This window comes from Ambystoma mexicanum, chromosome 1q, assembly GCF_040938575.1.
Source record: "Ambystoma mexicanum isolate Mex_15411 chromosome 1q, UKY_AmexF1_1, whole genome shotgun sequence".
Lineage (NCBI taxonomy): Eukaryota > Metazoa > Chordata > Amphibia > Caudata > Ambystomatidae > Ambystoma > Ambystoma mexicanum.
The window spans coordinates 850067513-850082185 of record NC_090922.1 but is presented as its reverse complement, the minus strand read 5'-3'; the positions used below and the strand labels follow the sequence as shown (position 1 = coordinate 850082185).

General features: G+C 46.1%; 1 protein-coding gene across 3 annotated transcripts in view; it reads left to right on the top strand.

The window, feature by feature from the left end:
* Positions 1 to 14673, top strand: part of LOC138537982 (coagulation factor XIII B chain-like) — a 1433866-nt gene that overhangs the window by 753270 nt on the left and 665923 nt on the right. For all 3 annotated transcript variants that reach the window (XM_069641496.1, XM_069641495.1, XM_069641494.1), the window contains one exon: positions 1753 to 1935. In XM_069641496.1, coding sequence (XP_069497597.1) covers positions 1753 to 1935 — 183 coding nt within the window. The remainder of the gene's footprint in view (positions 1 to 1752; positions 1936 to 14673) is intronic.

Sequence of the window (14673 nt, the reverse complement as noted above, 5' to 3'; positions counted from 1 at the left end):
GCGTTTTATAATGGTGCAACCTCATAGGAAAACATTGTGTGAATCAGGCCCTTAGGCTCAATCACCTGCCCTTATTTTGTTGCTCTCTTTAACCTTTCTCTCTCTGCTAGACACTTCCCTGCCTCCTATAAATCTGCAACTGTTCTAACCCTCTTGAAGAAACCCTATGCTAAGTCAGATGCCCCAGCCAACTATCACCCAGTATCTCCCTTCCTCAATATTCAAGGAGCCTTGAGTGGGTGGTATTAACTGCAACACTAAATACCTTGAGGATGACATTGGAGATCTACTTCAAGCTGGCTTCTGTAGACAACACTACACTGAGATGTCACTTGTGCATGTCCTTGGGTTTAGCAAATGTGCTCCAAAATTGCCTCCTATCTGTAAGAGCACTCTTTTAAAATTATCTGAAACTTGAAAACCTCTAATTCCACCCCACCCCCTGTTGGGGTCCCCCAAGTATCAGTCTTTGTAACGCTATTCTTAAGCATGTGTACATCTGCTCTAGAAGGATTCATCTTCTTCTTCGGCTGTCACTATCACCTCTTTGCTGTTGACTCTCACATTCTCTCTCCTTCCCCCCAGCCTCACCAGCCATCTCAAAACAGATGCTCAACTGTCTCACTGCAATCGATCACTGGATGCCTTTCCTCTGCCTCATACTGAACTCTTCAAAAATGGAAGTCATCTTTCTCCCTGCTTCCATTGCCAACCCTCCCCTGGCCTATACTATCTAATTCCTGCCTGTCCACCTAGCATCCACTCTCTAGGCTCGCAACCTTGGGTTCTCTTTGACAGTGACCTCAGACTGCAAACATTCATCACTACAACTTCCTCGGCTGATTATGCTATTCTTGTCAACATTAAGAAGATTCATCCATTTCTTACGTATCACACTATGATAACTCTAAAGTTCAGACTCATGCCCAGCAAACTAAAGGACTGCTTTTGCCCGGTCTTTTGCCTTTCTCATTTCTCCTTCCTCCAGCTAAAGAAAACCTTCAACTTCACTATTTACTCTCTCTACAACATACCCAGATCCTTCCCTTCTTCTACCTCCCGACACCATGATGGTTGGCACTCCATGCGCAACTGCTCCTTCTATCAATGACCTTGCTGCTCAGAAATTAGCGGATTGTATCTCTGTCTATTCACCATCTTGTTGACTGTGCTCCTCCATTGCAATCAACCTCACTGCTCCATGCCCCTGTGCCTCCTCTTTCTTCCACTCTTTCTTCCTACTCATCCTGCTTAACTGGTAGATGATGCCCACTGTATTCAAAGCCAGGTTGACTGTGGATATCTTTAAAACTTGGCTTAAACTTCACTTACTTGCCAAAGAAGGAGTTCCCATTGCCTATTCCACCCACCCCCTCACCTGACCCTGCCACTGCTTCCAGTGCCATGTAATAATGTAAATGTGTATATTTGTCTAGCACATCTCTTTAGTTTGCAGAACCTGCCGCCTAGGTCAGGGGTCTGCAACGTTTGGCTCTCCAGATGTTTTGGACTACAACTCCCATCAGCCACAGCCAGCATATACAATGGTGAGGGATCATCCCAATCTTAGTCCAAAACATCTGATGAGTCACAGATTGCAGATAACTGCCCTGGATTAATGTGACCTTTGGGAGGCACCTGTTTCTTAAGTATTTTTGTTCCTTTTGTTTTGTTCCATGTCCATGTCCCACTTTTTCCTCTGTTCTTATAATAAATACAAATACAAATATTGTTTTATTTCTTTCATTTCAGAGATAGGAGCCAGTTGTGATCCTGCTCCTTCCATTCCCAATGGTGACGTTACTGCCACACGAGAGACTTATGAATCAGGAAGTAGGGTGGTATACCAATGTCAATATTTACATAAAATGATTGGAAGCAGCATCGTTGAATGCTGGAATGGAGCCTGGTCGAGGGCATTACCTGAATGTTTAGGTATTTATAAGAACATTTTACATATTAAATCAAGGGAAACCAAACGTGTACTATGGATCTGGCCTCCTCTGGGTCATTTGACTGAATGTTATATTTGCATCAGTGAGTGACATGTTTGGTTAGCAGTCATATGCATTATGGGATCTATAAATATTCTGTTTGTAAATTAAAGCACACACACACACAGCATTCTAGTTTCATTGGCCATCATTTGCAGTGCAGTGGGTAGGAAAAGTGATGGTTCATACTTGGTCTTTGTTTAATGGAAGTAAAGGGTTTCAAGCTAGTATTGACAATACCTCTTATTTGTTATGGATTTTACTTCTCACACATTTCTGATCTTTGTATTATGGTGGGAGGGACACTACAGTTATGGATACATGATGCTTTACATATGAAAATGAGAAAATATTTTCCTCTGTTAATTTTGACACTGTGCACAAAAGTTCCCCAAATTTGTCAAGCAATTGATATGGGCACATCTGAATACACATCAGATTTGGTGAGGTTACATGAACCTTTCCATATATAGAATGAATGTGGAGAGAATTGTTTTTTTTGCATTGGTTATTCTGTAAATCCTCAAAAATATGCTTATCCCAAAATCGGCTGCTTTACCACATAAATCTCTAAATGGATCAACCAAACTTGAGATTATTTTTCTAAGCACAAGACCTGTATCTATATTTTTGTACACGTGGAACCGTGAATGTGGGGTAGGCTTGTCCACGGTTGTATGGTCAATGGTAATTTATTTTATTTTATTATAATTTTTGATCGGGGCGGGCCCTATCAGAGGGTCTTGCAGCACCTTTCAAGGTTCAACGGTTCAAAAGGCGGGAGGTTAAACAGAAGTTACAAAATGTTTTCAGGACAGGATTGGAAGATCAGGATAGGCAAGTGGTAGCAGGTGGGGTGGAAGGACAGGGTTATGTGTCGGCAAACAGGTCATTGTAAAAATCTTTCTGAAAGGCGTGATGGAGCATGCATTGCAGATGTGAAGAGGTATGGCATTCCATACTCTCGGGGCCCACTGACTAAATGCTTATTTTTGTGTGCATGTTAGTTTGCAAAGTGGAATGTGTAGGAGATGATGGCTTGATTGTCAGGTGTGTGTGTGGGTGATGGGTTTGAATTTGTAGTGAAGGTAAGATGGGGTGTTGTGGCGCATTGCTTTAAAAATAATGCAGAGTCCTTTGAAGGTAATTCTTTGGGGTATGGGAAGCCATTGGAGCTTGGCAAGAGCTGGAGTGATGTGTGAATATTTGGGTAGGTGGAGGTTGAGTGGAGGTTGAGTCTAGCTGCTGCGTTTTGGATAGCTGCGCAACAAAATGAAAGAGGACTTAGCCCACACAACTAAAAGTGGGACCAACAACAAAACACAACCAAGCAAATGCTCTCTAAAACTCTGTACATTCATTTGAACAATATTCAACACCTGCTGTAAATGCAATTGAAAAAGAACTTAATTAAAAGAGGATTTTAGAAGCATAATTTAATCAAAAATTGAAAAATGTGCACAATATAATTGAAAGAACCAAATTTGCGCAAAATGCATACATGTACTATATATATATATATATATATATATATATATATATATATATATATATATATTTACACCGTACCACTTCACGCACACAGTTGCCTCAGCTGGGCAAGAATAACCCCAAAGATAAGAATCAAGAACACCACAAGGGCACACATGCCAAAAAGCGTGTTCAATAGAGAGTACAAACTACACAAACTAAACACAAATCATGAAACAAACATATCCTTGTGACATATCCATCTGGGACTGCACTTGTGTGTCAGCCCATGCAATTCCACCAATGTGGTTTACATTATCTTGTGCCCATGCCAGAAGGCGTAGATCAGCATGTGTCATGATCTCTGCTTCCAAAAGGTCAGGGCTTTCCCAACTTCCTTGGAAGCAGATCCATAACCCAGGTTCCGAGTGCCAACCAGTCCCAATTGGGACCTTTTGGACCCAGTCCTGGCGCCAGTGGCACCAGGCTCATAAATATGCCCAGTCCCAGCGCTGGAAGCGCCGGGCTCATAATGCTTGGGTGGACTTACCTGCAGCAGACCATGCTGCTTACTTGCCTGCCAGTTGAGCCTCTGATCCTCTTCTGTTTGGAACTACTTTTCCTGTTGGGTGGGGCAGGAGCCACTCCCTAGATTCAGAACACTGGAACTCTTCTGGAAAGCAGGAACTCTTTTCTTACCTAGGCGTGGCTGTGGAAGGAGACACCTAAGCACTACAGGAGGCTATTTAAACCACACCCGATGGATGAATCTTGCTTTGCGTTATTCTGCATCCTCTGCAGCAGAACGCTCATCGTGTCTTCTGCATCTGATCCTGGGCCTAAGGAAAAAGGCTTACCATCCTGAATCCAGTCTTCAGCAACACCTATAAAGACAAGAAAGAACAGGTTAGCATTACGGTCTTCAGTGACAGCTCTTCACTTACCTGGTCCATCAGCTGTCACCAACGCCTTGCGGTGCATTCCGGCATCTGAAAGACAAAGGCTTACCTACTCTTCGTGCGCTCCGGAGGTCTTCACACTGCATTCCGGCGTCTGAAAGACAAAAGCTTACCAACTCTTCGCACGCTCCAGAGGCCTTCGGCGTTGCAACCCGCATCTGAAAGACAAAACAAGGTGCGTTTAAAGACATTGGGGAACTTTAATACTCACGTGCCATTACTCCTTTCCACATCTAACCCAGTGGGTATTCTGGCACCCTGCAGCCGCTCCGAACTTGTACCTGCAAAATAAAAAGACAGTTAGAGCGCATCGTGAAGCAGGCAACAAGCACTTACTTACGTGCTTCCAGGCGCTTCTATTCATCACACGGGCTCCATCTTCAACTCACTTCAGCCCGTCATCCGCCATCGCCGGAACCCTGCAAAACAAGAAACATCATTACTAAAGACTTTAAAGACATTAGAATTACTCGAAACTTACCGTTCGTGCAGTAAACGACGGACAGCAGTCCTCTGAAGTCAAGAGGCCTGCTCCCCTTATCCAGTGAAGAAACTGGTTACAGCACCCTGCCCCGAGGCAGATGGAGAGCACGGCGTTCACTTACCTAAGACATCTTACCCTTTGAGCCAGACATACAGTGCACAGAGGTCCAGCCCAAAGAGCCAGCCGTGTGTTACACATCACCTTTGAAGATACGGTATACGCCCAGTCAAGACCGGCGCCTCTACGGGAATCAGGTGAGCGTTACATAACGCAAAGCCTACCACAAAACTCCCGTCCAGGCGCTATGGAAACCTCAGATACCGACCAGCTAGCCCAGTTACTTGGGGAACTAAGGGCAGAAGTGCATGCAGCCCGTCAGGAAACGAACGCTCTAAGAAGGGAACTGATTATTTCCAAGGAGCGAACAGATGATCTCGCTAGACAATTGCTACAGTCACAAGCCGGACAGACCCCGTTACCCGCATCTGGGGGAAATCTTCCTTCTACATCCGCTATGAATCCAGTGCAGATCAACCTACCTGGGAATGTACCTCTGGCTCCGCCCGAACGATTTTCTGGTGACCCAAAGAAGTTTGCAGTATTTATCAATCAGTGCCGGTTGCATTTCTTATGCCGGCCAGCAGCCTTTCCAACTGATCAAGCTAAAGTAGCTTTCGTGCTTTCGTACCTTAGTGGCAATGCGGCAGACTGGTCGATCCCTCTAGTAAATCAAGATGATCCGGTCCTCCATGATTTTCAAGCTTTTCAGCTCAGTATGGAAAAACTGTTCGCAAGACATTCACAGGGGCAGGCCTTGGACAATGAGCTTCTTTCGTTGCGACAAGGTAATCAAGACCTTTTGGCTTATATTGCATCTTTCAACAGACTGATAGTGGAAACTCAATGGCCTGAGGACAAAAGGATTACGCTGTTTTATAGAGGTCTACGTGGAGAGCTCAAAGATGTGTTAGCCCAAGTAGTGAATCCCCCACAAGATTGTTCGGACTATATAGACTTAGTCGTTCAAATAGATCACAGACTGCAGAACAGGAAGGCCGATCGTTCCAAGTTTGATGCTCGAGTATTTTCCAAACCGCCAACTCCTTCCCAAGGAGTAGACTCCGGGCAACCCATGCAAATAGGGGGTCTGAAAGGTCCTCTAACACAAAAGGAGCGGGAAAGGAGAAAACAGTTGCAATTATGCCTCTATTGCGGAAACTCAGGGCACTTTCTTCGAGACTGTCTGGTGAAACCTGCCAAGAAGGCAGTAGGAGCTGCAGTTACCAAAGTTACAAACTCTGAGCAGGGAAACGACCTCGCCCGACAAGAATAGAGGTCCTCTTGCCGAGCGTGAAAACCAGTTCCGTGACCTCGCATTTCGTGATACCTATGGTCCTCATTAGCCCTGATAATCCGGATCGATTACATGCAATTGAAGCTTACGTCGACAGCGGTGCCATCGGCAATTATGTGGATCATGAAATGGTTTTGAGGATGAATCTAACTCTTTGTCCCAAGGCTGTAAAGGACGTCATTACTACGGTGGATGGTACGGAGATAGCCTCCGGGCCAGTAACGCATACCACTCAAGAGGTGACGCTATTAAGTCAAGATGGACACCATGAGAAGATCGTGTTCGATGTGATCAAGGCCCCTCAGTTTCAGATTATTCTAGGAATACCTTGGTTAGAGAAACACAATCCTCTGATCGATTGGCGAGCAAGAACGGTCCAGTTTCCAGAATGTGTCTCTACTTGTCACCCTCCACCTGGTGTTGCACTGGCAGCAATTTCTTCAGAGACTCCCCAGTTACCTCCCGAATACCTAGAATACCAAGATGTTTTCCGGAAGGATCAGGCTAACTCTCTACCTCCTCATAGGTCTTCTGACTGCCAGATAGACCTGATACCTGGATCTACTCCTCCTTGTAGTAGAATTTATGCCCTCACCGAGCCTGAGAACCTTCACCTTCGACAATACCTGGATCAATACCTGGCAAATGGGTTTATTCGTCCTTCCAAGTCCCCTGCTTCTTCAGCTTTGTTCTTCGTTCCAAAAAAGGAAGGAGACCTTAGAACTTGTATAGATTATCGCTCCCTGAACCAGATCACCGTTAAGAATAGATATCCGTTACCTTTGATCCCTGAACTCCTGGACCAAGTCAGAAAAGCATGCATATATACAAAGCTGGATCTTAGAGGAGCTTACCACTTGGTACGAGTAAAAGAGGGCGATGAATGGAAGACGGCCTTCCGCACCAAGTATGGGCTATTTGAATATCAGGTCATGCCCTTCGGACTTTGCAATGCCCCGGCCGCCTTTCAATATTTTATGAACGATGTCCTCAGAGAGCTCATAGATGTATGTGTTGTTGTTTACATTGACGACATCCTCGTTTATTCTTCATCGGAATCTGAACATCGGAAACACGTGAAAATGGTCCTCGAAAGATTGCGTCAACACAAACTTTTCGCTAAGTTGGAAAAATGTGTTTTCAACGTGACTGAAGTTGAATTCTTGGGATTCATATTATCACCTGGCGGAGTGCGTATGGATTCAAAGAAGGTCGATGCAGTTCTCAAATGGCCATCACCATCCTCCGTAAAAGGTGTGCAAAGCATGTTAGGCTTCGCTAACTTTTACCGCAGGTTTATCCCCGAATTCTCTCGAATAGTCCAGCCCATCACTGCCTTGTTAAAGAAAAACAAACGTTTTGAATGGTCTACCGAGGCGGAACAAGCTTTCCAGGATTTGAAGACTAAATTTATCTCTGCACCAATCTTAAAACACCCTCGCCCCGAACTCCCCTACATCGTGGAAACTGATGCTTCAAGCCTTGCCATGGGGGCAGTTCTATCACAAAAGGACCCGGTAACCAATCAGTTGCATCCCGTGGCATTTTGGTCCCGCAAATTCTCGCCTCCTGAAATCAATTACACGATTACTGACAAGGAACTTCTGGCTATCAAGTCTGCCTTTAAGGCTTGGCGGCATTATCTGCTGGGGGCCCGACACACCGTTACTGTGGTTACGGATCACTGAAACCTGCAATATTTGAAAACCGCAAAAGCCCAATCCTCTAGACAACTCCGTTGGGCATTATTCTTTGCCGAGTTTGACTTCATAATTACCTATCGACCTGGTACAAAGAACGGTAAAGCTGATGCCCTTTCTCGGATGGGAGTGGAAGAACACTTGATCAACCCTAAACCTGTACCAATCATTCCCGAACAAAGAATTCTGGGTGTAATCGCCACAGAATCCATAGAGGAAGTTAAGGATAAAGCCAGGCAACTTGTAACTCCAGCAGACATACAGAATTGGCATCTGCAGGGAAAGGACTTTGCAGTAAAGGACAACTTATTGTATTTCCAAGAACGATTATACCTACCCAGCACAGATTTACAGAAAAAAGTAATCTCGTGTTATCACGATTCCTTAATGGAAGGACATCCCGGTATGGCCAAGACCTCAAAAAAGATCAAGCGCTACTTCTGGTGGCCGTCTTGGAAAAAAGATATCAGAGACTTTATAATGTCCTGTGGAGTGTGCGCCCAAAACAAGAGTCAAAAGGAAAGACAGCAGGCCTCTTACGCCCTATTGACATCCCACCTCGCCCTTGGCATACGCTTTCTATGGACTTCATCACCGATCTACCTCCATGCTCCGGATACAATACGATTCTAGTAATCGTGGACTTATTCTCCAAGATGGCGCATTTCATTCCGCTCAAAGGCTTGCCAACAGCAGCAACTCTGGCCCGAGAATTTCTCGAAAACATCGTCCGACTGCACGGTTTTCCTTCGGTTCTAATTTCGGATCGAGGTAGTCAATTTATTTCTCATTTTTGGCGAAGTTGCTGTCGGTCGGCTCAAATTGATCTGAGACTATCGACCAGTCACCACCCTCAGACCGACGGACAAACCGAGAGGACCAATCAAACTCTGGAACAGTATTTACGCTGCATGCTGCAACAAACTGAAAAAACTTGGAAAGACATCCTTTGGATAGCCGAATATGCCTACAATAACTCTGTCCATTCGGGAACTGGGAAAACCCTGTTTTTTCTTTTGTACGGCAGTCACCCTCGAACCTCGGAGTTGGATCCCCTCCAAGATCTTGAAACACCAGCAGTAGACTACCTGCATTCTACAATCACCCAAGCCTTTAAGGAAGCTGTTTCTCACCTTGAAAGGGCTAAAGAACAATACAAGAAAGGAGCAGATCAACATCGGAAGGAAGCCCCTCAATATCAAGTAGGGGATCAAGTCTGGTTATCCACCAAATATCTACCTCTAAAAGGGCCACGCACATTCAACCCAAGATACCTTGGTCCCTATTCCATCACTACCATAGTAAACCCAGTAGCGGTCAAGTTGGACTTGCCCCCGCACATGAAGATACATCCGGTCTTCCACGTCTCTCTATTAAAACCCGTGAAACCTCAAACCCGACTAACTAAATCTCCAAAACCTATCCTAGTTGATGGAGAACTCGAGTTTGAAGTCAAAAGCATTCTGGACTCCAAGATCTCCAAATCTAAACTATTTTACCTAATTGACTGGAAAGGCTACGGCCCCCAAGAGAGATCCTGGGAACCTGCTGAATATGTCCACGCTCCTCGCCTAATCAAAAGATTTCACTGAACATTTCCTGACAAGCCAAAACCCCCGGAGAAGCCCGGTTTGGGAGGGGCCTTGAGGGGGGGTACTGTCATGATCTCTGCTTCCAAAAGGTCAGGGTTTTCCCAACTCCCTTGGAAGCAGATCCATAACCCAGGTTCCGAGTGGCAACCAGTCCCAATTTGGACCTTTTGGACCCAGTCCTGGCGCCAGTGGCACCAGGCTCATAAATAAGCCCAGTCCCAGCGCTGGAAGCGCCGGGCTCATAATGCTTGGGTGGACTTACCTGCAGCAGACCATGCTGCTTACTTGCCTGCCAGTTGAGCCTCTGATCCTCTTCTGTTTGGAACTACTTTTCCTGTTGGGTGGGGCAGGAGCCACTCCCTAGATTCAGAACACTGGAACTCTTCTGGAAAGCAGGAACTCTTTTCTTACCTAGGCGTGGCTGTGGAAGGAGACACCTAAGCACTACAGGAGGCTATTTAAACCACACCCGATGGATGAATCTTGCTTTGCGTTATTCTGCATCCTCTGCAGCAGAACGCTCATCGTGTCTTCTGCATCTGATCCTGGGCCTAAGGAAAAAGGCTTACCATCCTGAATCCAGTCTTCAGCAACACCTATAAAGACAAGAAAGAACAGGTTAGCATTACGGTCTTCAGTGACAGCTCTTCACTTACCTGGTCCATCGGCTGTCACCAACGCCTCGCACTGCATTCCGGCATCTGAAAGACAAAGGCTTACCTACTCTTCATGCGCTCCGGAAGTCTTCACACTGCATTCCGGCATCTGAAAGACAAAAGCTTACCAACTCTTCGCACGCTCCGGAGGCCTTCGGCGTTGCAACCCGCATCTGAAAGACAAAACAAGGTGCGTTTAAAGACATTGGGGAACTTTAATACTCACGTGCCATTACTCCTTTCCACATCTAACCCAGTGGGTATTCCGGCACCCTGCAGCCGCTCCGAACTTGTACCTGCAAAATAAAAAGACAGTTAGAGCGCATCGTGAAGCAGGCAACAAGCGCTTACTTACGTGCTTCCAGGCGCTTCTATTCATCACACAGGCTCCATCTTCAACTCACTTCAGCCCGTCATCCGCCATCGCCGGAACCCTGCAAAACAAGAAACATCATTACTAAAGACTTTAAAGACATTAGAATTACTCGAAACTTACCGTTCGTGCAGTAAACGACGGACAGCAGTCCTCTGAAGTCAAGAGGCCTGCTCCCCTTATCCAGTGAAGAAACTGGTTACAGCACCCTGCCCCGAGGCAGATGGAGAGCACGGCGTTCACTTACCTAAGACATCTTACCCTTCGAGCCAGACATACAGTGCACAGAGGTCCAGCCCAAAGAGCCAGCCGTGTGTTACACATCACCTTTGAAGATACGGTATACGCCCAGTCAAGACCGGCGCCTCTACGGGAATCAGGTGAGCGTTACAGCATGACAACACATAAAGTTGCCACAAGGATCAATGAACATAGGTCTAGTATTAGAAATAGTACCATCTCTGCTCCATTAGTGCAACACTTCCTATCCATTAACTACACTGCCTCAGACATTTGTTAGATGGTGGTGGATTCGGTCAGGCCAGATCTCTGTGATTACTGCCCCATCAATCGACTTTTCAGATTAGAGCAGATTTGGATTTTTCGCCTCAAGAACCATATATCAGGCTTTAAAGGAATGGTTCGGTCAAAAATTTGTATTGCCCCTACGGGTCGGCCATGTGTTTTTAAGCCTAACTCGCTCGATTTTAGAAAAATTTCCTATGGACCTTACCCGAGTTTTCGTCCATTAAACGCACGCGAAAACAGGCATCAGGGAGCTGCCATTTTGTGATAATCCTATCATTTCCCCCATCGCCCTGGCTGACCTGCTTTTGCGGCACTAAATCATATCCCCTGAGCCTGTCATCAGCAGACGCGTACCGCCCATTTCACAACGCCAAAGCACGTCTCGTGTCAACAGATACCAGTACCACCACTATCAATTATTTTAGTTTGTTTAACACACAATGGCTACAATAATGCCCTACATGTACGAGCCCGAGTATACCGAGGAGGAACTACTGGAAAGGGAAACACGCGAAAACGATGGGTCTTCGGACGGCAGTTGGGAGGATGATTCAACAGCTGAAGAGCCTGGACCTAGTCGCACGGACGGTGTTTCCACCTGGTGCACATGCAGTCGGTGCGAGCTAATGCCAACCGAGGACGAGAACTGCTGCTGCTGTGAAAACTCGGGATGCGTGGCCTACATTTCGGAAGGCAAGCCACGACCGCAATGCATAACCGAGCTGCCAGACTTCAGGGCAGCCTGCCTCACACGGTCCGTGTTGAGGATAATGATGGTGCTTATGCACGAACTTCGCGCAACTGTTCGTCCTCGTAATCCGAGTAACGAGTAAGTATACTCTGCTTGTCATGCCACTCCTATTTCATGGTCTTCTACTATATCCAAAATTACATATACATGTCATTGTAACGCACGAAAGTCTTTCAGTAGTGTGCAGTGTCTAGATAGCATTTGTCCGAGCAGAATGCCATTAGTTACAAGAATTGTCATTGACAACAAACGTTTATTAAACTTATCTTGGTCATTTAAAAACAGTTTGTTTCATTCCTTTTCACAGGTGGTACAGGCTGGTGGCCTATCGTTCCTTTACATGGTGGCTTCACGGGAGGCTTGGACACCGCTCTCGAAGAGTGATACCCGCCTGTGCCGTTCGTGCCATAAGAGAAACGTTCCCGAGTGACAGCGGTCAGTACAGGGGATTTTCTCTCGCTGTGCTGCAACCTGAACTGTACAATGTGTAAAGTTTTGTATTTTTGTGTCATCAAAATAAGATACAAAATAAAACACCACATATATTTTAACAACAGTTGTTTCGAGTTTTTAAATGAATCAAGTCTGTCTCCATTCAAGGATGGACGTCCGACATCTGTGCTCGGAATGGGTGAAGTTCAGGTCGCTGTGAAGCGGGGTGGTCACTATCTAAGCTAACATAATATATTATCAATAATGCATGCACTAAATAACACTTGTTCAAAGTCTTTCAGTCGGTTATGTCTCTATAAAAGTCACACATATATCTATACTATCAATTAACATTGGATTATACAGGCCTTAGGTCAAGGGTCTCGACCACTATAATACACTGTTTGAAGTGTGGGTCTGTGCTCACAAGAATCTCCGGTATGTGGCATTTGTTATTGATAGGCAACGATATACTGCAGTAGGGGTCTAATGTTAGTTGGTGATCTGCTAGTTGGGCATCATGGCGTGGTCAGTGGTCTGGCACATGAAGAGAATACCTTGCAGGGACACAGGGTCAGAATGGCAGTAAGTTTCCACTTGCGAGGGTGCGCGGGCAAGGACACGTTTGTGGAGATGAACGAGCTATGTGCTTGGTTCAGGCCGGTTCACATGCAGGACCGTGATCTCAGAGAGTGATGTGTTACATTTATTAGCTGTTGCAAATACCTCTGGAGTTTTCCAGTCAGAGTGGGAACGAGGGTGTGGGCCATGTGCTCTGCGCGCTGTACTATCGCAGTGAGGCCTGTTCACCAAGATGGAGTGGAAAGGGGGTACAAAAATGGATGCCCCGTGTCCTGCTCAGTGTTCCCATCTAGGCAAATGTCATCCAAAGTTAACATCACATAAGGGCAAGGGGCGAACCCACTACTGGAGGCACTTGGTACGGGTTTCTACTGAGAAGTAAAGGATGAGAGGGGCCTGATGGCCCCTCGCTCCCACACACTTGCCTGCACGCTCCAGACCCTCTATCAAAGGCGGGTCGCACCCGGGGATGAGCGCTGGCATGGGGGGTTGTCACGGGCGCAAACGGCCAAGGTGCCAAACAGCATGTACACTTCAAAAGGTATCCCACGCCCAGGGGCCATCGCTCACATGGCCTCCTCAGACCCCGTGTCTCCAGGCAGGCCTCCCCCGAGGCAGGCCGCCCCCCTGCAATCCACATAAGTGTGTCTCCATTCAGCAGTCTTCCTGTGCCTTATCTGCACGCCCCAGGCCCATCCATCCCACCCCCTCTATCAAAGGCGGTTCGCACCCGGGGATGAGCGCTGGCATGGGGGGCTGTCACGGGCGCAAACGGCGAAGGTGCCAAACAGCATGTACACTTCAAAAGGTATCCCACGCCCAGGGGCCATCGCTCATATGGCCTCCTCAGACCCCACGTCTCCAGGCAGGCCTCCCCCGAGGCAGGCCGCTCCCCTGCAATAAACATAATACCACGACATACACACGTCATTCATTCACAAACACACCCCTGTTTCTAATACTTTATAAACCACTTGATATGTCTCATGAGAACATCTTTGTGCTTTGCAAGTCAACTCCTGAACCTTCTACCTGAGAAGCACTGAGCTCTATGCTAATCTGCTCATCGCCGTGCTATCTGTGACCGCTTCGAGCAAACTCGTCAGTGTGCTACCTGTGGCCATCTACCTGTTCTCCTGCAACATACTGCTCGGCCTGCTGAATCCAACTGTTTGTTGGTCAAGGTAAGGCCATGTATCCTAGTCATATTTCGATCATTTTTACATTTCAATCTATTTGCTATTACAGTACCCAATAGAGCTGTGGTCATTGGTCTCATTGCTATTGACTTGAGTTTCAATTGTTATGCTATCAATAGATCTATTTATTTTCATCTGTGTCAATTGTCATCGAATGGCATCCTTCGGGGGTCCAGTCTATAATGTAAGCATGTTTCCTTTTTGTGCAAGACAAAACATCCAAGGGACGAGTCACATGTTCAGAGTTTAGTCACATAATTTAAAACATTTCTGTAACTTATGCAAATACTAAGCCGCACATGATGAACTGGTATGGTTCCGGCGACCAAAACAAACCTTGCATTGAGCATGGTATGGTTCATTTACTTTTTTATGACATTTTTATTCATCAAGGTTTTATAATAATCTTGATATTTAATTTTCAGAATTTTCAACAATGCCTGCCTGTTCGATTAGCGGTTGCCCTTCGAAGACCCATGCTAAATCTGAAGGCACTACAATGCATGTATTCCCGAAAACTGTTGATCGAATAAGAGAATGGGTCAGACATTGGGGATATCCACTGGATGATCTGGAAAGTAGAGTCCAACAAGTCTTTG